Source organism: Aphis gossypii, chromosome 1 (assembly GCF_020184175.1).
Source record: "Aphis gossypii isolate Hap1 chromosome 1, ASM2018417v2, whole genome shotgun sequence".
Classification (NCBI taxonomy): Eukaryota; Metazoa; Arthropoda; class Insecta; order Hemiptera; family Aphididae; genus Aphis; species Aphis gossypii.
Window position 1 is genome coordinate 69,006,746 of NC_065530.1, and position 27,942 is coordinate 69,034,687.

Sequence of the window (27,942 nt, forward strand, 5' to 3'; positions counted from 1 at the left end):
GAAAAAATATAACATAATTTAATAAAACCAAAAATTTAATATCAGAATATAAATAATAAAATGTGGCTTACAAAACATTTAACATCAATTATCCATACAATATGTATATATTTCATTTGTGTTTGACTGTTGATAAAAAACAAAAATAAAATAAAATAAAATAAAATAAATACATAACATATTTACGTGCGACAATAGTCGTTTTTATATTATGTTATCTTATTACCATATATTATAAAAGTATTGAAAATAATGGCTTGCAATAGTATAAAACAATATTTATACAATGGAAAAAGAAAAAAAAAATACATTAAATTTTAAATACACCAGGTGGTCGAATTGATGTGATCACCCCAGAAAAATTAATTATAATATTAACATTATTAATTATTATTAGATGTACATTAAACATATTTATTTACGAGGTCAGTCCGATGATACATTTTAAAATTCTCACTAAAATACTTCCGAAAAAAAAAACAATAATATGTAAGATTTGATACTGATTTTGGTATGTGTAATGAAATAGCTAAGGTGTAGACATGTAGTAGCAGAAGAAGTAGAAATAGGTATGTATTTATTTTATTGTTAGCTAGGTACTCATTGTCAGTTGTAATTGTGAACTGGTCATCTTTACATGAACAAATAGTTAAATAAAAGAGCGTTACATTAATAATTTATAAGTATACGACTAGAACAATGTTTGATAAGGTGTAATGGATAATACACAATATCTGTGCGTTTATATTTATTTAACATATAAGAAAATACATTAATCACAAAACCATATTTTTATTAAGGTTAACTCCTACTACTACTACCATAATTTTATCTTGTTAATTTTTTTTTTTAATTTGAGGGGGGGGGTATTTATTTTTTGAAAATAATGTGTATAAACGATTATTAAAAGATAAGAAAAATTAGCGCCATTTGTTGATAGTATAGTATGTTTTGATTGTCGAGGTTATTCCTCTCGACTTTTCCAAGCATAATATATTCACTCACACATTCATTCACTCATACACACACACACACAAACAAACACATAATTATATGCATAAATATTAAATAATAATAACAAGTAAAACGAGTGTCTTAAATTGTAAATAAAATACAGAGCGAAAATGGGGTGAGCACAATGTTGAGATGTTTCCCATAGATTATCAATAAAAATACCAAAAATTACAATTTTTTAAAAAAATCAATAAAATTTACACAGGTAACTCAGAAAATTTCACAATATTTTGCGTAAAATGTATGTTTTATAGTTTTTAACGAGACTGACTAGAACTACCCTCACATAAATTTTAAGGGTTTAATAAATTATTAAAATTGCACAAGTAAAACCTCCACCTCATGATGTTAATTAAATAAAAATAATTTTTCATTTAAGAAAACAACTATTATTAATTAGGTAATTGGGGGGGGGGGGGGAAATAACATTTGTTTTTTTTTGGATGAATTGTTTTGTTTTTACTTACACTTAGACATTTATATTCTGATATTAATAATTTCTTAATCTCATTAGATTTATGTACACATATTTCATATTGACATTTTTTTTTTATATTTAAATATTATATAGTTTGTATAATTATTATAACATAAGGGTTAAATGCAATGAACATCATATAGGAGATTAACCATATATTTTTTTTAAATAAAAAAAATAAATTAAATTAAAAAAAAAAATGCGCTCTTATAAAAAGTATTAATCATAATTTTCTTTCAATTAATTTTTACATGAGTAAAAAATTTGTATTAAAAAAAAAATTTAAGTTACCCTTTATAATATGTTATGTTATCGAAATCATGACGGATTTACACCGACTTCACACACGACACCAACATTAACAAACTGACACTCATGGAGATAAAAATGTGAGAGAAAACGTACTCTGTTAAAAATATTGTACAAAAAACATAGGATACATTTTCTCGTTTTTTTTTTTTTTTACTTTTTTGTTGTTTGTTTTTATATATAATTAGGATTTATACTAATCGTATTGTTATTTTAACATTATAATAGTAAAAAATATTAACATATGGGGTTTTGCGTTATTTGTGCAATATTACACAAGGTTGTATTCTTTGAGATTGGATTGTAGTATGGTGTCTTTCACTGCCGCAAAGACAAATCTAATATTTTCGGTATCTGTAAATAAGTTTTTATATGTTGAATTAAAATCTAGATTTCATAGTTCATATCTTTAAATACATGCTTGTATTATTATTAAACAAAATAACATGCAAAAATTTAAATAAATGACGTGTTAGTAAATTGTTTGATATTACCTTAAGACAATTATATGTGTAATGAAAAATTATTGAGAACCATCAGCATGCAAAATTTATGGCTCAGCATTTCAAGCAGAGAATCTAATAATTTAAAAACCCACAAGAAAACGCAAAATCTATGAGTAATAGCTTTTAATTAATTAATGTATTGTATAATATACCATTTAAACAATTAAGTATATAAATTAAAAAAAGACAAAACACACTAAGTAAAATAAAATAAATAATTTTATTGACTTAATAATTTTTAATAAAACACAATCAAAACAAAGTATGTTCTAATATTTGTTAGAATTATTTATTTTTTTTTAAATAATAATAATAATAATAATAAAGATGATAATGATAATAATAAGAGTAGTAATAAGAATAATGATAATAATAGTAATAAGTAATAACAATTAAGCTAGATTGAATTCTTTTAAAGCACTTTGCATAATTGTATCTTTAACAGCACAAAACACCAGTTTTATATTTTCCGTATCTAATTTGTTGTAAAAACAAGCAGCATGTAAAGAAGAAACATCACATAATTAACATTGTTATTTAATAAATTATTTTTATTGCACATAAAAAAAAAAAAAAATCGGTAAAATTAAAATAATATGGATTGCACAATAACTAAAAAATAATAGGTAACACTAATTGATAACATGGATAGTTTTGGATTTTATTAAAAATATCAAGATACAAATGTATTTGTACACAATTATAATTACATGATAGGTCCAAGTCCATTAACTATACATTTACTTGAATAAATAGTTTAAAATTGCTTCTTTACAACACCTTAACAGTATTTATACTATTCATTAAATAAGTATTGAAGTATATAGTATAAAAATAAAACTGATGTTTGGTAAATGTTGAACTGTAAAAATATAAACTCATTCACTTTTATTAATTCATGCATAACCACATTGAATACACAAAAAAACCAGAAGTCCCATAAGCTCATGCACAAAGATTATCAAATCAGTTAAATACCTGTGGCACATGTGAAATGTGAATAAATTATTTTCTCACTATCAGGATTCAAATCCACAAACATCCTTAATATAAACTCTCGTGCACTTATGGCGTCCCTTTGAGGACCTAAGACAATTAAATTGGTTACAAATAAAAAATCAGTTAAATGTTTTGGACATGAATATTATTTGTAGCTATATAAAATTAACTATATATTATTCATCATATTTTTTATGTAACAGAATCATCTATTATGTAAGTTTTAAAATTAATGATAACAAATATTACAAAAATTCCTTAAATTAGAAATCACGTAATAACTAGATAATAAATCATCAATACACAGTATCTAATTGAGTATTGTTTTTTTGAAGGAGTTAAATTAAAATATACTTTATAGAATTTAATTTGATAAAAATTTTAGTGGTGTTATAAATAATTGATAGTTGGACCTAATTTTTAAATAAAATATAACAGATGTCTAAGAATTTTTATTTTATTATCATAATAATTCAATGTATTGTAAATTCAACACTTCTACAATAACAACTAGAAAGGTAAGGTTTAAAAGGAATAAAAAGGTAATATGCAATATAATAATATGTATTATGTATAAATTGACAACTGGTTAAGTGAAATTCACAGGGATAATAAGAGGATAAAGCCATAAAGGGTTTATCTTATGGACTGATATATAACCTGTAGCAACTGTAAAATGTGAATAACACATGCGATCAGGGTCTGGATTTGTTTTAAGATACATTTTCAAAATATATTGTTGGGCAGCTTCATTGTCTTGTTTACTACCTATTTATCAAAATAAGTTTTTCATAAAAATGTAAAGAAACTAAACATGTAAACACTTTACTGAAACATTAAATTTTTTTTTTAAATTATTGATTAAAAATTATACATCAATACAAGTTATAAAAAAATACTTTTTAAAATATTTGTAATTGTATACAAAAATTTTTTTTAAAGAAAAACCTATTTATATTAGATATAGAAACTAAAATTAATGTTATGATTTCTACCTCAAAAATTAAAATTGAAAATCTAGTCTTCAAAAAAAAATGTTCTGAAAAATTGTATTATTTAATATGAATATTATATTGTTTATATTATTAAACTTAATCTAAATGACAGCATTTAATAAGAAACAAGTTATTTATCATTTGATAACAAGTAGGTTTAACAATTTTAACTAAACAGTTCTTTGCAATTACCACTCATTGGTTCATAATGATTGCTTTCTCTACCATTAAACCTAAAATGCTTTTAAAAATAAAAGTTACAATTCTTTGTTACATAAAACAAATATTGTGCTTGTAAAGCATTTTAGAACTTCTAGAAAAAAAAGAAATTTTTATCAAAATCTGAACTTAATTATTAGTATATACATTTTATAAAAGACAATATTTTATCAAAATATTAAGTACAAATATGTTGGAACCAAACAGTATGTTTTTATTTTTAAGGCGCCCGATGCTAATGTCATTTAGACCTCAAAAAAATACTCTACAAAGATTAGGTTTCCGTCCATTGGAATCAATTAAGTTGGATTATAATTTTCTTCTTTTTTAATAATAAAGAAAAATATTCTTTTGCTTGCTATGAATTTAATGCTGGTTATAGTATTTTGCTTTTAGCTTAAAAAAAAAAACAGTTATCAAAATCTGACGTAATACAAAACTAGAGTTTTCCCAATGAAGTCATTTTTGTTAATATAATACACTGTGATATTGAGGTTGATAACTTCTTCTCTAAATATGTATCAGACAGTAAATTAGTAGAAAAGTGTTATAATTAAAGTTACATATAAACTATAAAATATAATTTTCAAATTTTATAGATTTGTGGAAAATTTGGAAATTTAATAAGTTAAAGTTGTTTAAACATTAGACATTGTCACTTTGTTATTTTTTATAACAAACCAATATTTTCACAATATTTATAAGTATATATATTTATATAAAGGCTTACCCTCAAAGTCTGGAAAGTAATCTACCAGATGAGAATACATGATTTTCTCTTCGAGAAGATCCTTTTTGTTCAAAAACAATATTACTGATGAGTGTTGGAACCAAGGATATGTTATGATAGTTTTGAATAATGCTTTGGATTCTTCCATCCTATTCTGAAAATAAATAATAATAGAAACAATTAGTTAAATGTAACAATAAAATAAAATATGAAAAATATATACTTCGTTTTCGGATTCAAAAAGAATCTGATCATATTCACTAAGTGCCACTAAGAATATGATGGATGTTACATTCTCAAAACAGTGGATCCATTTTCGTCTTTCTGATCTCTGGCCTCCAACATCAACCATCCTAAATGTCAACATTTATTGTTATTAAAAAAAAGGAAATTAAAATTATACTAAATTATACCCAAATTTACTTCATATAAAAAGCATTTGTTAGATTATTGTTTTTTTTTTTTTTTTTTTTTAAGCAAAATAATATAAAAAGCTATTAATATTCTATGAAGTTTAAATAATAAAATAATTGATATTCAAAAATAATAAATAAATAAAGCACAACTAATTGATAACTTAATATCAAAATCAGCAAAAAAAAATTAAAAATTAAAAGCTTAAAAGCTTAAATAATTTTGATGAAAGCTAATAAATATAAAACAAATAAAGTGCAACACCTTAACATGTATCGTTGTGATTACTTTAGTGATTGTAACCAATCAACATAATATTGACAGGTTAACAGCGCAAATATCTATGATTAGTTTAACATCAATAGGTAAATTATATACATATTTTATTGAATATTTTTATGGAGCATAATGATTTATAGGGTTAGCTACATCAGGATATTTAAGGTTTTGGTAATGTACATGTTTTACAATGATACCTGAAAACAATACCATCAAGATCGAAAGGGTACTCGATAATGCCTGTAGTTGGAGCCCTAGCACGTAGAATGTCCTGTTCGGTAGGTAAATAATCAGGGGCCTCGATTCTTGCTAAGTCGCTTAAGTAACTGTGTGAAATATTATTATGTATACATTTTTATTTAAAAAATACTATAAGTAATCAATAAATTTTATGATTTTGTATTAGTAGATTTTTTTAAAAAAAGTTGTTGTAACGTATTGCTAATTTCTGAATTTTAACACGTTACCCTATCACAACTTCTAGTCGACATGAATATTTTAGTTTTACAGTATACATTAGAACATGATGTTTATGTTACTGTTATATTTATTTCGCAGAAACCATCGAAAGAATAGACTATGTAGTGTGTTTGATTAGTATTATTAGCAATAAACAATAACATCCATGCATTTTAAAAATAAATTGGCAATAATATATAGAGAAATAGATACACATATAAACACATGCACAAGCAAAAAACTTATACATTTAAAATTGTACATCATGCTTTTATTTTTACCTAAACCGAATTTCTTCTAGATCGAACGGGTATTCGATAATGCCCGTCGTGGGTACCCTTACTCTAAGTATGTCTTGTTCTGTGGGCAGATAATTTGGACTGGCCACTCTGTCTATTTCCATTAAATAACTGTAAATGAGTATAAAGTTATTGGAAATATTTAAATACAAAGAAACAAAAATTTAAACCCATAATATAAAACTATAAATGTGATTAATTATAATAAAGTAATAGATATTTACTTTTAATTTATTGATTAATTATTAGGTATGTGAATAAAAGTTATATACTTTGTTATTAATTAAAATATTACTACAAAAGGAATTCATATATTTTATTTTAATGCAACTGGACTGTTTTTATTGAACATAATTTTTACCGATAACTAGATACACAAACCAATCTCTGAATCCATTTTAAATGCATCTTTTTACATAAGATAATGTATCATAGTAAATTAAGTGTTGCTAAGAAAAGTTTTGTACTTACTATTTAGCAGAATCTGTGAGCTGGTATTCGCGCCTGCGATCGTAACATTCTTGAATGCCCGAGTCTCCCCAGAGTGCTTTGATCGCTTCGACGTATGGACTTTCAAAAGTCGTAACGGTTTCAAAATCTACACTTTTAATGAGCTCCGCACGTTCCTTTAAAATACATTTATAAATAGTACACCATAAGACACAGTATATATTGTATTTATAAATGTTAAAATATTTTATTCAATATAATCATAAAAATTGTTTAAAATTTAGGGGAACAATAACCCTATGTAATATATAATATATTTAAATTAAAAAATGTAAAGCCATAAAGAAATGTTATGACTTATGAAAGATTTAATTTCAATAATAGTTGAATGATATTAGTTATTACTTTGATTATTGTTATGTATTTATTATTAATGATTAGTGTTAATTTAGACTAAACAAATTTGGGGTTAGTACAAAAATAAACCTGTTTGATACTCTGGGCTTTAAATAAAACATAATAATTCATTATAATAGTTAGTTAATCATGTACCAAGACATGTACCAGCAAAAGTAAAACAAAAAATTATCAAAGAAGAAATTAACTTGAGAAAAAAATGTGACACAACATGATTGACTTTAGTTACCTAGTAATATTAATTACTAATTAGTTGAAAATGTTAAGATTTTAAAATAATTTAAATGTACAAGTCTATTAAATTATGATTAAAATAAAAAAATATAAATATATATATGAGAAATGCTATTTAGCATAGGTAAATTAATTTGTTTAAAATAACACAATTTGGTACATATCTATAAACCAACAACACAGGACATATTTTATTATGATTTATGAGTAAAAGTATACCTAATAATTATGAAGTCACATTTTCAAACTTTTTAAATTGTTTCTAAACTAAAAATCTGGTATCATGTCAATTAGTAATAACTTACAGAACATGATGGATCAGAGTAATGTATTTTGAGCATGTCCATGGCCCTGATCATACTCTGCATGGCCATGAATATATTTTGGTATACTAGTTTGATGAACCCTCTTTTGTCTTCGTCGGAGTAACCAGAACCATGGATAATCCGCATTTGTTTGATAAACGTGGATTTCCCCGATTCACCAGTACCTAAGCATAAAAACATTAGTTATAGTACAAAATTAAATGTGAATTAATAATATATTAAACATAATATTGACTGACAAAACGTAAATGTGTTGTATACTAAAGGGGATAATTAATAGTATAAGTTTTTTAATGTACAAATACTAGTTTCTCTAATCATTTTATAAGTAAATACTTAATTATTTTTTTGATATAAACTAACCGATGATATAACACATTATACTTGGCACTTACTAAGTTGCTTATCAATTTTTTAAATAGTTGAAACAATTTTATCTTTTACTAGTTAATATTGTTGTAAAATGGTACAAAAATCATTAATTATTTTTTATAAATTAAATCAGAAGAATTAGGGTCATCACTTCTTGAAAAATATTATTTTGTAATGTAGGTTAATTAAGTAATAGGTATCTGTAAACACAGTTTCAAAAAAATATTTGACTTAATAATGTCTTAATATGACGTATTGACCTATTTATATTCTATGATAATATTATAAGCTTACAAAAGTTGAAATTATGTAAATTATTAATCTAGATTAAAAATAGATATAATATCCAAATTTTAATTGTTTATGTTAAGCTGCAGATACTTTAAAACTCGCTTTAAAAGTCGTAAGATTTTTGAGTTTAACATTTCTGATTATAGAGGAGATATTTGGAATCTTGTAAGTATAATCTTACAATATGATGTATATTGTCTATGTTTACTATTTACTTAATTTTAATCATTATACAAAGGTCGTATGGGATAATTAGAAGTATTTGAATAATTTAATAGAAGGGTAGTTTTAAAACAAATACTTAACAAATATGTCATGTAATGAGGTAAATGTTTAGATGATGACCATAACTGGAAAAGAGAGAGTTTGTCAAACTGATGCAAAATGAATACAGAGTGCTACAAAGAAACTAATGTGCACAAATATTAATTCATGACTATAATGGTTTAGATGGAAAATAAATTATTAATTTATAAAAATAATAAGTGGAATTATACATCAAAAACATAAATATTATAAAATCAAAGAAAGTAACGGGTGTAAAGTTATATTATAAATAATTATCAACCCTTAATTTTAATAAGTCTTGATTGAGTTGTCCAGATTAATAGAAGTATCAATCATACAAATGTTTTAAGGTACTTAAAAAAATATATGAGATCTTATTATAATCACCAAATTTTAAATATATTATATCTAAATTATACTTATATATTTTGTATTTAAATACAAATTGTAATTATATTTTATCAGAGATAATAACCATTAAGAGATTAATTTGATTGAATTTAATTTTGACATGTGTAATATAAATTATATACATTATACAATATACAGAACCAATTTCAATTGAACTTGTAATATCTTAAAATTCTACCAAGGTGGGCAACAAAGTTAATCACAGTGAGTTTTAAAAAAAAATCAAATATATTTTTGATTTATAAATTATTCATTTAATTTATTTAATTTCATTGCAGTACCTATGTACTAAATATATTTTTAATTATTGATACATTAGATACAATTCAATACTTTTAAAAATAACTAAACTGCAGCAGCAAAAAAAAAAAAATTATAAATAATCAAAAATCTTTTGTAAATATATTAAGTATTTGTAGCAATTAATTTTACTAGGCAAATAGGAATATAAGCTTATAACCAAATAAAAATTATTTTAAAATGCTCTTAATCAAATTTTAGGGTTACTTATCAAACAATTGTACTTTAAACATATTAAATTAAAATTCTAGGTTAGCAAAACATAATAAGTATTGTATAACATTTCGTTCATTGCATAATAATTTAACGTTATTTTTATGGAATTTAACAATATTAAAATGTCAAAGGTTAAAAAAAAAAAGAATTAATAGCTTTTAAACATTTCTACAAATGTATAAAATATAGGGTTATTGTATTTTCTAAACAAAACCAATTAACAAGTATGGTATACTATTTTTATAGCAAAATGTAAGTATTAAAAATAATATTATTTGAATATTTTATTACAGTATGTCCTATTGATATTCTCTCTATTTCTGTAACGCGAATTACTGATTACCCTGTAGAAAAATAGTGCAGGAAGTAACGGATATGTTTTAATGTAAACAGTTTGTCATGATCATGAATCATGATACTCGGTGGTTCTGCTTTTAGTATGATAAACAGTAAACAAATCCGATTGCGGCCATATTATTAGAAACGTGCAAAAAGCAACGACTAAATAAATAACACATTACAATTGATATTATCGCTAAAAAGTACAGATTGAAATTAATTCGGCGCAACCGAATAATAATAGTTCATTGATAAGTAAATGTTTTCTATATAAAATAATATAGGATATAATATTAATGATAATAAATAATGCGTTAATCGACAATAAATCGTGTGATTTCTGTATTATCGTTAGGGTTTCTAACCGTTCAGGTTAAACCTGGACAGTTTAGATGTTCTGGTTCCTGTCCAGTGAGTACAGTTATACTCGAGGTTTTACCTTTCAACTGTTCGCCACAAATTATTTAATGTCCAGGTATTTCCTAAGTCCTTCGATGTATTTACTATTTATGCAATAGCGAGTATTAGCGACAAGTAGGTATTAACTTTTAGATAATATAGGTGAACAAGTATATGTACCTACTTATCATGATTTATTCATATCAAACTGATGATGAAACATTAAAAGTTATACTAATAGTTTATGATGACTAGATCAAAAAAGAAGTAGGTATCAATTTTACAAGATGATTATCGTAAGAATAAGGTTGGATCGGATGGGCGGTGGCGGGATAATCGAAGATCTCCTATTCTATTTTGTGCTTAATTTTTGAATCGAAGTATGACCACCGTCACCGAAACTAGGAGAGGGAACTATAAAATTAAAATTTTGGGTTAGGGCTATCCAGGGCACGTGTCATTAAAAAGCTCGCACGGGATACAAACCTTTATACGAAAAACCCCAATACCGACACCACGAGACAGAATCGTTTGAAATTTGTATAAATTATTATTATTATCATCATCACCGCCGGTGGCGGACATAGGGAGGGCTCGGGGGGAGATGTGTTGGCGCGCGTGCGCTTTTGAGTGAGCGCGGGGGGGATCTCAAGTCTACGGAATTGAAAATGGTACGATATTAAGTGGCCCCGAGCTCGAGCGAGTGTCATCCCCCACCGCTGTCCCCAGGGGCCGACCCATAAAGCGCCCGTCGCGGAGCGATATAGTTGTGTTTGCCGTTTGGGCAGCGCCGCCACCGTCGCCGCGGGTACTCCTCTGCCGGAAATTTCGAACAGTGGCGGACTCGCGTGATTGTGCGCAATCCGGCAACGCTGTGCGAGTCGTGTGCACGTCGCGATCGATTGGTACCGGTAACGGCATTTACACTATTTCTCCTCGACACAATCTGCGGCTGCGGCGGTGGCGGAACATTCACACACGGCCACCGACGCATTATTATTTTATACACCCGTCGTAGTACTACACGGCAAGCCACCACCAGTAGTAAAATTTTATTTTTCCAAATTTTCAAAGGACGGGCACAAACGTTTTCCAATACTTGTCTCTTTTTTTTTTTAGCTGGATTCATACTATTACCCACGGGCCACGGTTCAACCCCTTCCGTCCCGTTTTAACGAAATCACTAGTTAAATAAAACCGTTTAGCGGGTAGAGGTGGGCTGCCAAGAGTGTGCAGCAACTAGTTGTCACCGATAAATAAATTATTATTTCATTATGCATTTTTTTAAAAACGAAAGCATTGCCGTCACATTTCAATTAGTCATATTTTACTGACAGAATAAAAGTGGTACACGTAAAATGTAACCGGTAGGTGTCCAGATGCCGAATTTATTGCGTTTACATATAATACAAGTACAGAGCATTTATAACTTAATTATAAGCAATAAATGTTTTTAATCTTTCAAATTAGATGTAGGTATTTAAATTAATTATATTCAGCGTTACATTATGCCTATCTAGTACCTACCTGTATAGATAATAGAATTAATTTTGTACCTATATCACAGATAGATTAAACTGGTATTTCTAATAGATTATGACAATTATAATTACGATGCAAGTTATCTTAAAATTATAGTTTTTTAATAAAATTATTAAAATAAGTTAAAGAATATTAGTCTGCTCTTTTTTTAGTTTAGATTTCTTTTATTTTCCAAATTCACTTAAATATTATAATATTAGTTAACTCGTAAAAAATATATTTATAAAGCTAGATTTTTAATATACGCCTACCATTATTTCACTTTAAATAATTAAACCAGAGTTATTTTTATAGATAAAGTTACGTTATGCTTATGTATTACATAAAATATATAGGTAAATCATTAAAGTATACATAAGTATAAGACTATAAGTAGAATATAATATTATGGTATAACTTATTACACATTTACGGTGGATTAGATAATATATTTAATCAATATCTTTAAATAGTTTATATTTGTAATTCAGATTAAGTTATTATTTGTTTAAATTCAATGGATTTAATTCATCTGTCTCATCATTTCATTCTAATTAAAAATAAATTGATTTTTTTTAACACAATAAAAAATTAAATTAAGTTTTTTTGGTTTTAAAATAGTGTACAAAATTAGAAAGAGTTTTTACTTGATCTAGGTCGTTGTATTAACATTTTTATAAACATTGAGTTAACCTCGAAAATAGAAAATATACATAAATTTCATGATTCATTTGACATTTATATTCTACCCATCTACCCATTATAAGTTGTACAAGATTGAGTCAACTTTTTTTGATAGTATTAAAATCACGTTAACAAATCACAACTTTTATGCAAAAAAATGCATTAAAACTTAAATGTGATGGAATTAAATTAAGTATATGTTTATTAAAACACACTAGAGTAAGATAAATTTAAGTTTATTAGTATAAAAAATTATTTCAATTTAAAATTGCAAAAAAATACATTTATTTTCTATTTAATGTTTATATTATGTATTCATATGCTGATCATTACTGTAGAGTAGTATATTGAAGAAACTACTATCACAATGCATTTCATTACATAATTCATAAACGGAATTTTTAGAATTAAATAAAATAGATTTACGTGAAATCCAAATTCTAAAATATAAGTACAATGTATAAATGTACAAGTATATATTAGAATGTATTTTTAAGTTATAACCAATTTTTTGAGAAAATTTGTCAGTTTTATTATAACTCTATGATAATTAAAACAATAATGATCGCGGTTTGGATCATCAACAAGGGTTACACTAAAATATAAAAAGTGGGTAATTAGGAGTTGCTTTTAAGGTAATATAGCTTCCGCATGGAAATTTTAAGTTTATGATAATTTTTTTTTTGTCTTGATTTAATAAAAACATTTTGGAACAACATTTATAAAACTTAAAAATTTATAAAAACGATTAATTAAGAATCTACCAGTTTCAAAATAAAATACATTTAAATAAGTTAAATAAATATTACCTAACACTTAGAGAAAAAAATCTTGGTATTATATACTGCAGAGGGGGCCAAACTTTTTTTGGTCACGATCTACTAAAAATATACTTCACGTTTGAGAATCGACACCCATAGAAATTTTTTTTTATTATTGAATAATTATAATTATTAAGAAACATACAGGGCGCATGGCCCTAAAAGTGAATTCCAACAGGATCGATTTTGAAATTGTCCGCAATCGACTGTTTGGCCGCCCCTGATATACAGGGTTCACGGGGAAAAAAATAAGCACCCCAATTTAGTTAATTACTGATCAATACCTACTTTGAAAAAAATAATAATATTGGTTACTAAAAATTATAAGTAGTATAATTAACTTAAATCACAACACATGAAGAATATTAATAATATCTTAGATAATTTTCTTTATTTAGTTCTCATAATTTTAAAACAATGGAATAACTTGAGTAAATTACTATTCTATTTTTCAATCCTCCCGAAATAATACAAAGAATTAAAAATAAACAAATTAGATAGGTAGATAATTCTTTTTATTCTTATAATAATAAGTTTTATGAAAGTATTGTATAAGTAAATTAAGAATTAAATAACTAATAGTTATAAATTAGATTATTTTAGTGATCTCACTTTTTTTTTACATATCTTGTAAAGACAATCCGTATTACTTGTTTAATTACCTATACTCCGTATTACGCACCCATTATAACACATTATTACAGGTTATATAAAATATATATAATTTTCTTCACATTCGGTCTTTATTATTGTTAGAATTTCCGAAGAGTAGAAAATTGTTTATAAAAAAATAAATATAATATACCTGATATTATATAATATCTAAATTTAATTAAAATAAATACAATTACTTATATGTATATAATATTATACAGGATACTTTATGGAAATATTTTTTAAAATTTATATCATTAATGTGTACCTAACTATATTTTAGATTAAAATAATTAATAAACATAATTAACAAAAATTAAATAAATAACCCGAAGAAATAATCTATATATTTTAATTTTTTATTAAAAATGTATGGTCAATTGCAATTATTATTGTTTAATAATAACCTTTAATCAACAAGTACATAATCATCATAATTATTGTGTATTCACATAGATATACTAAATTCTAATGGATATTTTATATTTATACATTATATTATACATAACTAAACAACGTATAAATTGAGAATTGAATTTAAACCGAGTGTTATTTTTCTAGCCAAATGTAATAAACTCTTAAGTAGAAAATTGAAATATACTTAATACTCATTCAAAATGCACATCTGGAAACTATTGAAATACTTCTAGACGATAAACTTCGTCCCTTTACGACCAGATCTATGCGAGCATATAAAATAGAACAAATTAAAAACATTTTACTAACACACATGTTTAAACCGAAGTGCACAATTAATGTTCTTTGTTGTATATTTTCATAATAACTTCATTGTGTAGGATTTTATAAGCAATAATTTTCGTTTTAAGGAAATACATTTCTTATTGTTCCATCACCCAATAAAATATTTATAATTTAACATGATATAAAACGGTACACTATTTTTATCGTATTTTAAGAAAACTTTGAAATACCTAATATAAATTAATGCAGGTAATTCAAATTACTATTTATTTAGTAAAACTTAAATAGTTATGTTACGAATATTTTACTATCATCTACAAACTAATATTAAGGGATTAAAAAATTTCGGTTCTATTTCGATTTTTTGAAATACATACTGTTTAAACGTAATACTGTAGCCTAAATTAGGTACTAATACTATATATTCACGCATTAGTGAATATATTTGCCTCTTAGGTATATAGTATAACAATCAGTATTTTAAACCATTAGTAAAATTATGCATTATACTTAAATACAAGTTTAATAACTAATAACCTATTAAATACAACTAAGTTTTTAAAATTCTATATATTTTCTTATACCTACCATTGATTATAAATGGTATTTATAAGACTAGATATAAAAAAATATAGACAAATAAAATTGTCATATTATAAATGTAAGCTCAATTATTATTTTCGTATAATTTTCTAAATTAAAAATTAAGTATTCGTGAGTCATCATAACTAATAGTTTGAAATTTGTCCTTAACAGAAATTACGTAAACAGAATAGTGATTTTTTAATGGCTGGCATATAACAAAATCCCATGTGGATATCAAAATCATGGCCTTGCAACTTCACAAGACACGTATCAAAACGTGATACGTTTGCTTTAGCCATAAATGAAATTCAATTAGATATACTTGGAAGGGAGGAAAAACTTATACTATCGAGGTTAGTTTTAAGCCCTGTACAACGAAAAAAAATTCAAGGACGATAATAAAGGTTTTAATGAAAAAAAATATACATATTCTACCAGAAAATACCTGCAGAGTATCATCTTTTTACTAGGTTTCTTTCCCCTGGGTTCTTATAATTTTATCATTTGACATTGATGCTTCGAACTAGCGGATTTGTAATTCGAATAATAAACAATTGATCGAAAATAATATTGTTAGTTTCATATAACCATCACAAATTGTGCAATTGGATATCAAATACATGGCAAATGTCACATAGTACAAGTTATACATGAATCTAAATAATAATTAATAACTTTACACACTAGTATCAAGGGATCAAATATAATATTGAATTTAAAAAAAAAAAATATAGGGATTATAGTTATTTAGGTTATGAAGTACCTATAATATATCAATATAAATACAACAGATAATTTTAAGACTAAAATAAATTATTTGTTTCAGAAGACTAATAGGTTATTACATAGGTTATTACTTATTATATATAAAAAAAAGTTCAAGTGATCCCGGTACCAATAATATAAATGACCTTACATGGGATTTGACGATATGATAGTGGACTTTGGCGCGTATTTAACACATTTAAAATGATAGCGGGGACAGATAAAAACATGAGAATTATTACTTATTAGCCATTAACCTTTGAACTACGCCTCCACAATTAAAGTGATAAAAAGAGCCCGCAATTATACATCTCTAATACATAGGTACGTCTTTATAGTACAATTTAGTCTCAGGATAATCCTTTTTTTAAATGAAAAATATTGTGTAAAATATAAGACACTTAATTTAAAAATTTATAAAAAAAAAATTCTTAAAATAAGATTGAAATTTACTAAATTATGAATAGAGGAACTCGCTTTGCTTTATAGTAAGTGTCAAATTGTTGATACGATGAAATTGATTTTGAGTGGTAATCTATATTTTAAAAGCCATTTTATAATAGGTATTATACTGTTATTAGTAATAAAATAGGTTGAACAATTTTTAATAAAAACAAATCGTATTTGTGTATATTATATTATACACTAGTTGGTAGCTGTTATTAATGCCTAAGCTAATAATGCAGAACGGTGTGAATAAAGTTGCTAGTAAGTATAGGAAAGGTAGCTTAAAATTAATTTAAATTTAAGTTTAATTGTGTAGAGTATAATATAATAATATTCAGTAACGAAAAGCTGTAAGTCCCTACGAACAATATTTTATTAAATTACAACGGAATAATAAAAAAAAAGAATAATCGTTATTTATCGTTTAAAAATCCAATTTAAATAGATATATATATACATAAAAAATTATTTTTAGAGATTTTTAAGCCTCAGTATAAAAATATCTCAAGAGGAACTTTGTATTCAATTGTCGAACTTCAGAAATTAAAATTGAAAATTTTACAATTAACTACAAAAATACAAAATATCAAATATTTTAAGATTTTTTTGATTTTGATGAATTAGGTAAAATTTAAACTTCAAACTCTTACACATACACAAGAAATTATGCCAACGTATTTTTAATATATTTTATTTAATTAAAATAAATATAAAATAAAAATAAAATAATTATTAGGAATCTTTAAAATATATTTTCAAGTTACTATGGTTGATCAAGCATGACAATCTTTATCAACACTTGCAAAACAAAAAAACAAATTAAAAGCATTCGAAAATTTTAAATAGCTTAAAATTAATCTAAATGTGTTGATAAATTTTGCTGTAAATATAAATTGATAATTTGAGTACTAAAGGAATGTTATAAGTTTTTACGATAAATATTTTTAAAATAAAAATAAAATGACAATAGATAAATCGTTATTAGAAATACGTTTTAATAAGTATCCAATATTTAAATGCCGCTAAATTAAAAATTTTAGCCGTTCAAAAAATGTATTTTAACGCTTAAGTATTATCGGTTATTTTGAGTTCCCGAAAATATCAACTAGGTCCAATTTTCAAGCAGTAATAACCATCCTCGAAGTTAAAGATCGAAATATAAAGAGTATAGATATGGTAGATATGATTACGTACATTTTAACTTGAATTCAATTTTATTTTAAATTGATGATAGTATATTATTAAAAATTATATACTTATTTTTCTTTTATTTTTTCACTAACATAAAATAACTATGATACAATAATGAGAAATAAAATGAGAATTATCGGAATATACTTGTAATTTAATATTCAGTTACTTTAATAAAATATATACATATACAACTAAATAAAAATAAGAATTTAAAACATTTTATTCCACTAATTTGTAAATTTCTTTATATGTTAAAGGCCCTAAAATAAATAGAATAATTATTATTTAAGTAGCTCTGTAAATAATAAGACCGCATTCATACAAGATCACATATTTTGATCTCGAGTAAAATGACCCGAATACAGCAAACAAGCCTGATTGTGTAGGAGTGAGTAATTCTCAATAAAATGCGGCAAGTTTAATAATGTCAGAAAAACATAACTAATACAACGAAATTTTTTTGTCCGTCACACGTGCAACAAAGTAAAAATACGTTCAGGCGGATTTATCATAAAATACTGAGAAGTGGTTTTACAGGTAAAACTTAAATATACTATAAATGAAATAGAAAAAAAATATTTGGTTGTAAATCAAGCTGTTTTTAAATAAAACACAAACCTTGTAAATCTATACAATATATAGTCAATATACGATATCTTATGTTTTTCAAACGGTTTTATATTAGGTACCTACTTATTAGTTATTTTATATTATGTTTTAAACACTGATTTATCTATTAAAAAGCTCTGTTTTAATTGTTCCAATAATGTATAATATACCTAGGCTCTACAATCTAGATTTATCAGTGATAATGTATATACCATACTACACAATTAGTATATACTATACACTAACACCTCACTACCGAAATACCATAAAAAATTATTTTTATTTTCTTTAAAAAGACGTTGTACGCGCATGTGTTGTCTCCGTCTTACACACGTATGACATAGAAAATTTTCGTTCACCAGTTTCAAAAGTATGCTGTTAGTTTTGATATTAGAGTAAATTGACCTATTATATAATTTAAAGGTAAGGTTATTATCTAGGGTTCCGCGTAGCCTTTTATTTATATTATTATTATTAAGTAAGTTATGATCATTTTAAAATTTAGAGTTTCAAAAAAGTTATAATTTACTTAAAAAAAATAATATCAATAAAAGGCTACGTAGGGCCCTAGATAATAACCTTACCTTTAAATTATATAATAGGTCAATTCACTCTTATATCAAAACTAACAGCATATTTTTGAAAATGGTGAATGAAAATTTGTTGTCATACGTGTGGAAGACGGAAACAATATATGCGGGTACGACGTCCTCTTAAATACAAATTATAAAAGGTACCTTTATTGAAACTATTTTTGGGGTATCAATAATACCGGTATCAAACACAAATAGAAAAAAATTCTTAGAATGAAAAAAAGAGTACATATTATATCGACGTAACGGTATGCTTGTAAGTAATGCCATTTTAACTAATGTCTTAAAAAAATAAAAAGAAGTAGACAAACTTACATACAGACCATACAGTACGTTAAGAATTTGTGGTGACTATGAAGTAAAGAACAAGTTAAGAGGTATCGAAGATCAAACAATTATTGCATCAGATCTATAATTATCGAGTCGTCAACTATGGAAGAACAATAGGTCTATAACGACGACGACCCAGTACTTAACATATTGTTATAAAAACTTATATGACTTAATTAACTGACTTTAAGTAGACATACAATAGTTTATAAATCTGTAATGACAGAATGATATTAAGAAGCGTCTTATGGCGAAAATAAGGGGTTGTTTGGAGTAGCCTTCTAAGAAAAATAAACTTCTAGAAGCCAACTTAAAAAATATGAATTGAGTATAGATATTTTAATTTATACAGTTAACATTTAAAAAAAAATACACTTGAGCCTCCTAAAAATGTTTTCACCACTATTTACGCAAGCGTTTGGTTAACCTAGCTATTATTATATATTATCTATAGTCTTTTAGTTGGTAGTGAGTTTAAATATGATATTTTCTATATTCTATGGTATTTAATGTAATCATTCGTCATCATGAAGTAATAAAGTGAAAATTAGCTTTATTAATATTATAATTTACTATTAGTAAATACGTATAAACTAAGTACGAACAATGTACGATAATTTTAAAGTTGTTAAAATGTATAAAACAAAATATTTAAGCACTTTTTTAAATGGGGTCGAAAAATAACTTAATGATTAACGAAATCCATTAACTCTAAAATTAACGAAATATACTGGATTTTTTATTAAAAATTCTACTTCTGCGAGTAAATAATAATATATACTTTCTTGAACAAATATTAGTGATTAAAAACATATTTTGTATTTCGTAAGTATAGTAATATATTGATATATTTTAGAATTTATAAAAGATAATAGTCTACATTAAAACATCCGTGTATATCGTGTGTAGTATTTATGTCCAATGTCCCCATTTATAATTTGAAAGTTCGAAATATTAATGACTTCCTTATCATATTATCATAAAACTATTGTTATTTTATTTTAATGTTATAAATAGATCCTAAAATTTTATATTTTATTCATAAATAAATAAAATAATTTTACTATAAAACTATACACTAAAATTAGGTTTTTATCATAATTATATAATTTATTTTTTGTTATGAAACCTCTTTTTTCCTCAATTTTATACTAAAGGGTTAATTAACTTGAACAAAATTATATAATTGATTTATTTTTGGTAAAATATTGTACTTTTTATAAATGTAATGTTATTTAAACTTGTTTGTTTGTAAAAAATTAAATATACATGTAGGTAGGTATTATCTATTATTTAATTATATTAAAAAAATTTATATATTAATAAAAATCGAGATAAAAATATAAAAATAAATTTATTTTTTATTCAAATAATAGATTATAATTGACCAAGTAATTGACAGAATAATTGAACAGTTTGACAAAAATGTGTTTAAATAATTAGTATACCTATGTATATTGTATAATATATAATATATTAAAGAAAAGTAAAATATGTTTGAATACTAAAAAAGTCTAAAAACTTACATAAAAGTTGTTAGAATATAATTTTTTGGAGGGGGGGGGGGTGTAACAACCAGCCACTACACTAGGACCATCCTGCCTCATGACCACCTTTCAACCTTAATTTTCTTTAAGAAAATAATTAATATGCTCTAATTACAATACTACATCAACTTTTATCAGTAGATTTCTGAACATATGTTTTTTCAATATAATCAAAAATACAGATGTGATTAGGTAATAGAAACATGGAATTGGAATGTCATTTTTGAAATTAAACTGACTACTATTTTTTAAACATTCTTTTATAATTTATACCTATGTTAATTACATACAATCAATGATTTGGTTATATAACTTATATTTAAAAAAAAATATAATAGGTGCTCTTAGTGCCGTTCTTACAATGTCCGGTTAAGTGTCAGTTAAAACTAACCGGCAGAATTATATCGGTTAACACATAAGACATTTTGTCGGTTTGCGTTAGGTATCAGACACTAACCGGACATTGTAAGAACGGCCCTTAGGTAATTGATTATCACTTGATGTATGGCAGGTATAATGGTCAACTACATACTGAAATATATTGAAATTATTACCTTGAATTTTTTTTCAAAATATATTAAAAATTATAATATATATAAATTAATTTAAAAAAAGCATGCATAAAGGTATCGATAATAAAAGTATATAAATGATATAAGTTGGAAAAAATCATTCAACCGCAACACTTTTCTCTTGAATATTTTCAATCACATTTTTTATTTATATTAGTTTTTTTAAGTCTTCGATGAGAAATTTTTGGTATGATATTTGAGTCAAAAACAAGGATAAGATTTTGATGATTTTAAAGTGAGAGCAAAAGAAATGAGAAACTGTAAGAAAATTTGTTATTTTTGAGATGTTTACATTTTATAGATATTAGATTTTTTTGAAGCATCCCATACCTAACTTTGCAGATACTCCATAAGTATATGTATAGCAATAAGTTTATATTTCAATACAGTTTAACAATCTATTTTTGGTCCAGGTTAGATATTTTTTTAATGTCTAGCCTAAGTAAAGGATATTGGAGGTTGATACCTTGATTGTTTCAAGAAAATTGGTGGTATAACTATTACTTGAAAGTTGAAATATTATAGTTACCTAGTTTATTTTTTTTTTCTAATCGGAATATCATAAACAGTTCTATATTTTTGTATTTTTAAGTAATTTAGCAAGTATTGGCTATTTTTTTTTTTTTTTTATGTAATTTGCGAGGTAATTTGGGTATTCATGTGAAACATGTATAACTTTGTGTTTGGAAAATTCTGGGGAAAATTCACTACTGAAGGGTGAGGGGTAATTGGATGGTTCACTATGTATAGCATTTTCAGAATATAAGAAGAAATAGTGCCTTGGAAACATAAGTTAAGATAGGAATTTAAAATTTTAAAACCTGATCTGGTACCTGATAAAAAAATTCAAGATATAATTGAAAAATAAAAATAAGATTGTGAGCAATTTTTTTTTAACTTTGTAAAAGTCCAGAGTAACCTTGGTATAATCATGAAGTATAAAAAATATTGATAGCACATCGTATATAACAGGGGTGGCCAAACAGTCGATCGCGATCGACCGGTCGATCTTGGAAAATTTCAAAGTCGATCATGTTAGAATTAATTTTTAGGGCCACACGCTCTATATGCTTCTCAATAATTATAGTTATTCAATAATAAAAAAAAAATATATGGAAGTTGATCCTCAAAGGTGAAGTATATTTTTAGTAGATCGTGACCAAAAATAGTTTGGCCTCCCCTGGTATATAAGTAGACTTAAGATAATTAGTTATTAGTTATTTTGTTATTAAGTTAAAAACTTTAATATTTTATAAAGTACAATATTGTACACTTCTATAATGTAAGTAGGAAACCAATATTAAATTTAGTTAGTAAATTGCAATTTATACAACTTTTAAATAATTGATTGAATCATCCTGAATAGTTAGGTTTTTATATAAAATTAGTTTTTAAGAACTTTAATATAATAAAATTACCATGAATTATATACCATTTTTAATGACAATTATGTTGTTATACTTATGACAATATTGCTTAAAGGTCCACACACACGGCAGCAATGGCGGTGGCATTAAAATGAGTCTGGACCCAATTTTACCGTCACTGCTGCAGTGTGTGTGGACCTCGGAGTGGACCTTAACAAATATTATGTCAAAAAAAAAAAAAATATAGACACTAGCTATGTAGCAAGTATAATAGGTACCTAATACTTACATTAGGTATATTATAGTAGGTAATACAATTATTGCATGAATTTAAAGTGTTTAAAATCACTGATAAAAAGAATATAAATAGAATTATTTTTTACCCTGCTTTTAGTTTTTACTACCAACATCTACCAACCTACATGAAATAAGTATTTTTAAAAGGATTTTAATGTAACATTTGTTACTGACTTAGTCTATTTTATACAGATACCATCTATGCATATATTAGATATACTAGTTTTTGTAATTTGGACAGTTAAAATAGAGGTTAAAATTAAGAAAACATAACTAACTATAATAAGTAACAAAATACAATTACCCTATCAATAACCTACTTAAAGATGTTCCTTTTTTTTTGTAAATTATTATATTTTATCTATATACTAACTAACCATTAATTTTTTTGATATACATACTTAAGTCATACACTCGGTTATACTATATTATAGACCTGATTATAGGTTTCTTTGTTACAGAATAAGAAATTATATGAATAGTTTTGTGGGAGGATTTTGCAATGTCTATAGCGGAACTTTTTGATAACATTCTCTTAAAAAACTTTATCAATAACATATTAAAAAAAGGAAATTTTAACACAGTTAATATAAGCAATATGAACATTTTTTTTTAAGTGTTTAAATTATACATTTTTTTAATGTTTATGGATAAGAAAATATTAGAAAATATACTAGGTGTTGACTATTAATCTCACTACTAATAGATAATGCAAATGTACCATTTGCAATATTATTTTATCGATTGGATACTTACACATTTGGAATTTATTAAGAAATCTATACAAAATGAAAGTCAAGTTGATATAGGTACTCACAGGTATAATAGTTTGTTGATAAATAGGTTCTTTTATTAAATGTGTATAAATAGTTTAATTAATTCCAGTAAAAGTAAAATATAGGTACCTACTAATTGAATTTTTCAAAATATATAATACTTAGCAAAATTAGATAATGATAATAGCTCGGATAATAGGTAATACCTCGGGTAATACAAATATTCAGTTTTTATTAGTTTAGAACTAGGTAATTTTTATACCTATTATTATTTATGTGTATAAATAATAATAATTAAATCACTTAGGTACCTATCAATTTTCACATTATGGCAAATATTTATCAAATAGCAAATATTTTAATTTGTAATAATTAAATAGGTAGAATTTTTTTATTTTTATAGTTTTAAATTATTCACATTTAGTCTATAATATTTGATAAGAAAAAATGATAGAATAGATTTGCTTAATTATGAACCTACCAATTGGAAGTTAATTTAACTAATATTAACACGAGTATTAACATTAATCAAGGCATTAACTAAATTAAAAACTCTATTAAAAAACAATTATAGGTAAAAATATATTTAGATAGGTAGGTACTATAAAGTAAAACAATATAAAATATTTAGTATGAAAAATACAATAATATATAAATCATAATTTAATACCAGATTTTTCTTTTGTCAAAACACAAGTAAATGTTATGTTTTAATCTTAAAACCTAGGTAGAATTGAAATAATACTATTTTCTAATTACAGAGATTAGTAGTAAAAATATATTTACATGAATAGCTTTGGTTTTTAGAATTTTAGCTATATCTAACTTTTACAATTACATTTTTTTAGTCTTGGGCTTATACTACAATATATTTATGTATCGGTATTAAAATTGTATGATAATGGTCATATTAATATTTGTATTTAATATAAGTATTCCTATTACTTATATACCTAGATCTAAAACATAAATCAATTAATTAAAAAGAAAAGATATCAGTTAAAGATATTGAAATTAATTTAATCATTATAGGTAGTCAAATAAAAGTAATCTAAAACTTCATTTGAGACTTAATTAGGTCATGTTAATAGCTTTGGATATTTATTAAATAATAAAATAAGAGTCCAGGTAGGTATGAGTCCTAACCTACATTTTATAATTTGACCACACTAACTTAAAAACTGGCTAAAATAATAAATGATAATTAATATGAGGTAACAGATAGTTAAATTGTGTTTATTTTTTATGTTATAAAGGTAAGCATATAATACTCACATATTATAGGCCTCAGACAGATAGATTTTATTTTAAAAAAGCCTAACTCAAATTTCTTTAAATATACAAGATAACAGTTAAGTAGGTATATTATTCTTTATAGCTAACTACTAACACTAAAATTATTAAAATATTGTAGTTTGGTGTTTTTGAGCATTCTATAAAAAATCATTTTCTCATACTATTATTAACAGGAGATGAATGACAAACCAATAATGAGTCAAAATACTGTTTTATAACAATTTTAGGTAGACGCTCCTTAATCATTTAACTTTTTATTAAAGTTGTGGAGTTAGGTAGTGTGTTTTTATTGAATGTTCTTAATACATAGGAATAACGATAAGGTATTTTGTAAGTAGAATTCTATATAACGACTAAAATTCTTCACGAAAGACTACAAAGACTTCTATAACCTATATTAGACATTTGGCCAGAAGTGAGATGTACACGAGAGGTATACTGACAAACATTTATGAGATGACGTCGATCAGTGGGTCAGCTCATAAGGAGGAAAACCAATCGCTCACTACAGAGGTGCCGAGTGAACGACCAGTAGCAGGTACTCACCAAGCAACAGGAGTTTGAGTTCTCGCCGGGCATCCCTCTTGTCACGCCGCAGCTGTCGTTCAATCTCCTGGTTGATGCGCTTCTGTTCCTTGGCCTCCTCAGACAGGCAACACGCCATTTCAGCGGTGACAGTAGCAGCACCTTGCGGCCCGGTCCACCACGATGACGGAGAACAGTGGGCTGCCGCGGCGAGTCCGTTATTACTTGCTGCGCTGTCCGCCCGCCGTACTCACCACCACCACCACCAACGCGGCCAGCAGCAGCAGACACCTCGTGCCACTCCACAGTGACCCGCGAGTGCCTCACCGAAAACGCACCGTGCGTGTGGGTGTGTGTGCGGTGGGGTCGTCCACAACACAGCGACTCACGTCTGGGTCGTCCGTCACCCTCCTAGGAAGGCGGCGACAACCGGCGGCACGCCATCGTCCATGTACACATCTCTGGAGCCGGTGGTGCTGCCGGCGGCGGTGCCGTTAGTGGAGCCGGCGCGAATTTCGGGTGGACGGTGGTCGTCGGCCAGTGGATATCCTCCGGCGAGATCGGTGGTCGCGCGCAAAAACGGAACGAAGGCGAGCCGCACACACACACGCACATACACACACACACACACTGTCACACACAAAACTCGGGTATCCGTCGATGGGCGACGGCCGCAACAGCAGCACACACACACACGACGACGACGACGACGAGAAAAACGACACGAGCGCGCGACGCACACACTTTGCCGCGGGAGGGCCGTAAACGCGAAGGAAAAAAAAAAATGCCAATGCGATTTTTTTTTTGAGAGCGCGTTCGGTTCGGCACGAAAAATTTAATAATTATTATCTACATCACTCGTGCACACACATAATAAAAATAATATATTAATACGATATACGTGTGCGAGTGTTATATTATATTATAATATTTTATACACGACGACGTGTATAATACGTGAGTGTGTAAGAGTATGTGTGTGTTAGTGTGTGTGGGTACGGCGATATCTCGCACTCGGCTGGGGCGGTCGTCTCGCCGGCGCGCGGCTGGGTGTGGTGACGGCGGCGGCGGCGGCAGTGTGCGCGCGCTAGAGCGAGAGAGTGAGAGAGAGCGAGCGGACGACGGCGGGCGGAGTGTGGAGAGAAGACGTTGCGGCGGTGTGGCGAATATATTCTCTGTGTGTGTGTGTGTGTGTGTGTGTATGTTTGTGTGTGTGTGTGTGTGTGTACACGATCCGGCGGCCCGTGTGCAGCAGCTGATGTGAAACGGACGGTCGACCGGAAATTTTAATCTACACCACCGCCGTGTACGGAGCAACAACAACGACGACCACACTCGTACCGAGCACACGGGGGGCTACTGAACGCCGCCGCGCCGCTACGGTAGGCCGAACGACGTTGCACCGTTAAACGTTTCGTCGACACGACACGAAAACACTGCTCCGGTGTGTGGCGGTGCGAGATCGGGCGAAAACGGCGACGACGCGAACGGGGCCGTTGTGTGCGGTGCACAGTGCAAGTACTCACTCGCCGAGTACCCCGACCGACACGACGACGACGACACTACACTCGGGGACTCTCCGTTCGTCGACCGTTGTCGTTGTCGCGACTTGTGTGTGTGGCGAGTGGTTGTTGGTGTTTTTTTTTTTCCGCTCTTTTTTTTTATTTTACGCGCACGCACGCACGCACACACACACACGGGCGCGCGCACACACAGACGCACGGGCGAGCACGCGATGGTTCGGCGGGTCCTGGTGCCGGTGCCCGAGCTGCTGCTGCCTCGAGTTAGGTGCCGGTCGTCGGCGCGGCCCCGATATTTATCCTGTTAGAGTTAATTCGATTTTAAAGAAGCCAATCATTTCTGACGAGAAACACCGCACTGGGTTTTCGTACAGTACAGTTTCGTAATTCGTT

At 27.0% G+C, this 27,942-nt stretch overlaps 1 protein-coding gene across 7 annotated transcripts; it reads right to left on the bottom strand.

Moving 5' to 3' along the window:
- Positions 1–27,942, bottom strand: LOC114121688 (guanine nucleotide-binding protein G(q) subunit alpha). Of its 7 annotated transcripts, none has more exons than XM_027984123.2 (9): positions 26,051–27,937; positions 8,108–8,292; positions 7,173–7,327; positions 6,684–6,812; positions 6,141–6,269; positions 5,474–5,603; positions 5,251–5,404; positions 3,286–3,393; positions 1–2,155 (listed from the first exon to the last, which is right to left on the bottom strand). In XM_027984123.2, the coding sequence occupies exons 1-9, from the start codon at positions 26,166–26,168 to the stop codon at positions 2,073–2,075; spliced, it is 1,191 nt and encodes a 396-aa protein (XP_027839924.1). In that variant the 5' UTR covers positions 26,169–27,937; the 3' UTR covers positions 1–2,072. The 7 variants fall into 7 exon arrangements, with proteins under 7 accessions (XP_027839924.1, XP_027839927.1, XP_027839926.1 ...); XM_027984124.2 differs by lacking the exons at positions 1–2,155; positions 3,286–3,393 and adding exons at positions 2,509–2,782; positions 3,967–4,074 and having other exon boundaries at positions 26,051–27,942; XM_027984129.2 differs by lacking the exon at positions 1–2,155 and adding an exon at positions 2,509–2,782 and having other exon boundaries at positions 26,051–27,941.

Bases quoted from the DNA above. Each gene is read 5' to 3' on its own strand.
- LOC114121688 (XM_027984123.2), bottom strand. From the start codon at position 26,168: ATGGCGTGTTGCCTGTCTGAGGAGGCCAAGGAACAGAAGCGCATCAAC. The intron at 5,405-5,473 runs GTATATATTTTT...ATTTATTTTCAG, and splicing joins TTTTTGAATCCGAAAACGAA to AATAGGATGGAAGAATCCAA. The intron at 2,156-3,285 runs GTATTTAACTGA...ACTTATTTACAG, and splicing joins ACATTTCACATGTGCCACAG to ATACCGAAAATATTAGATTT.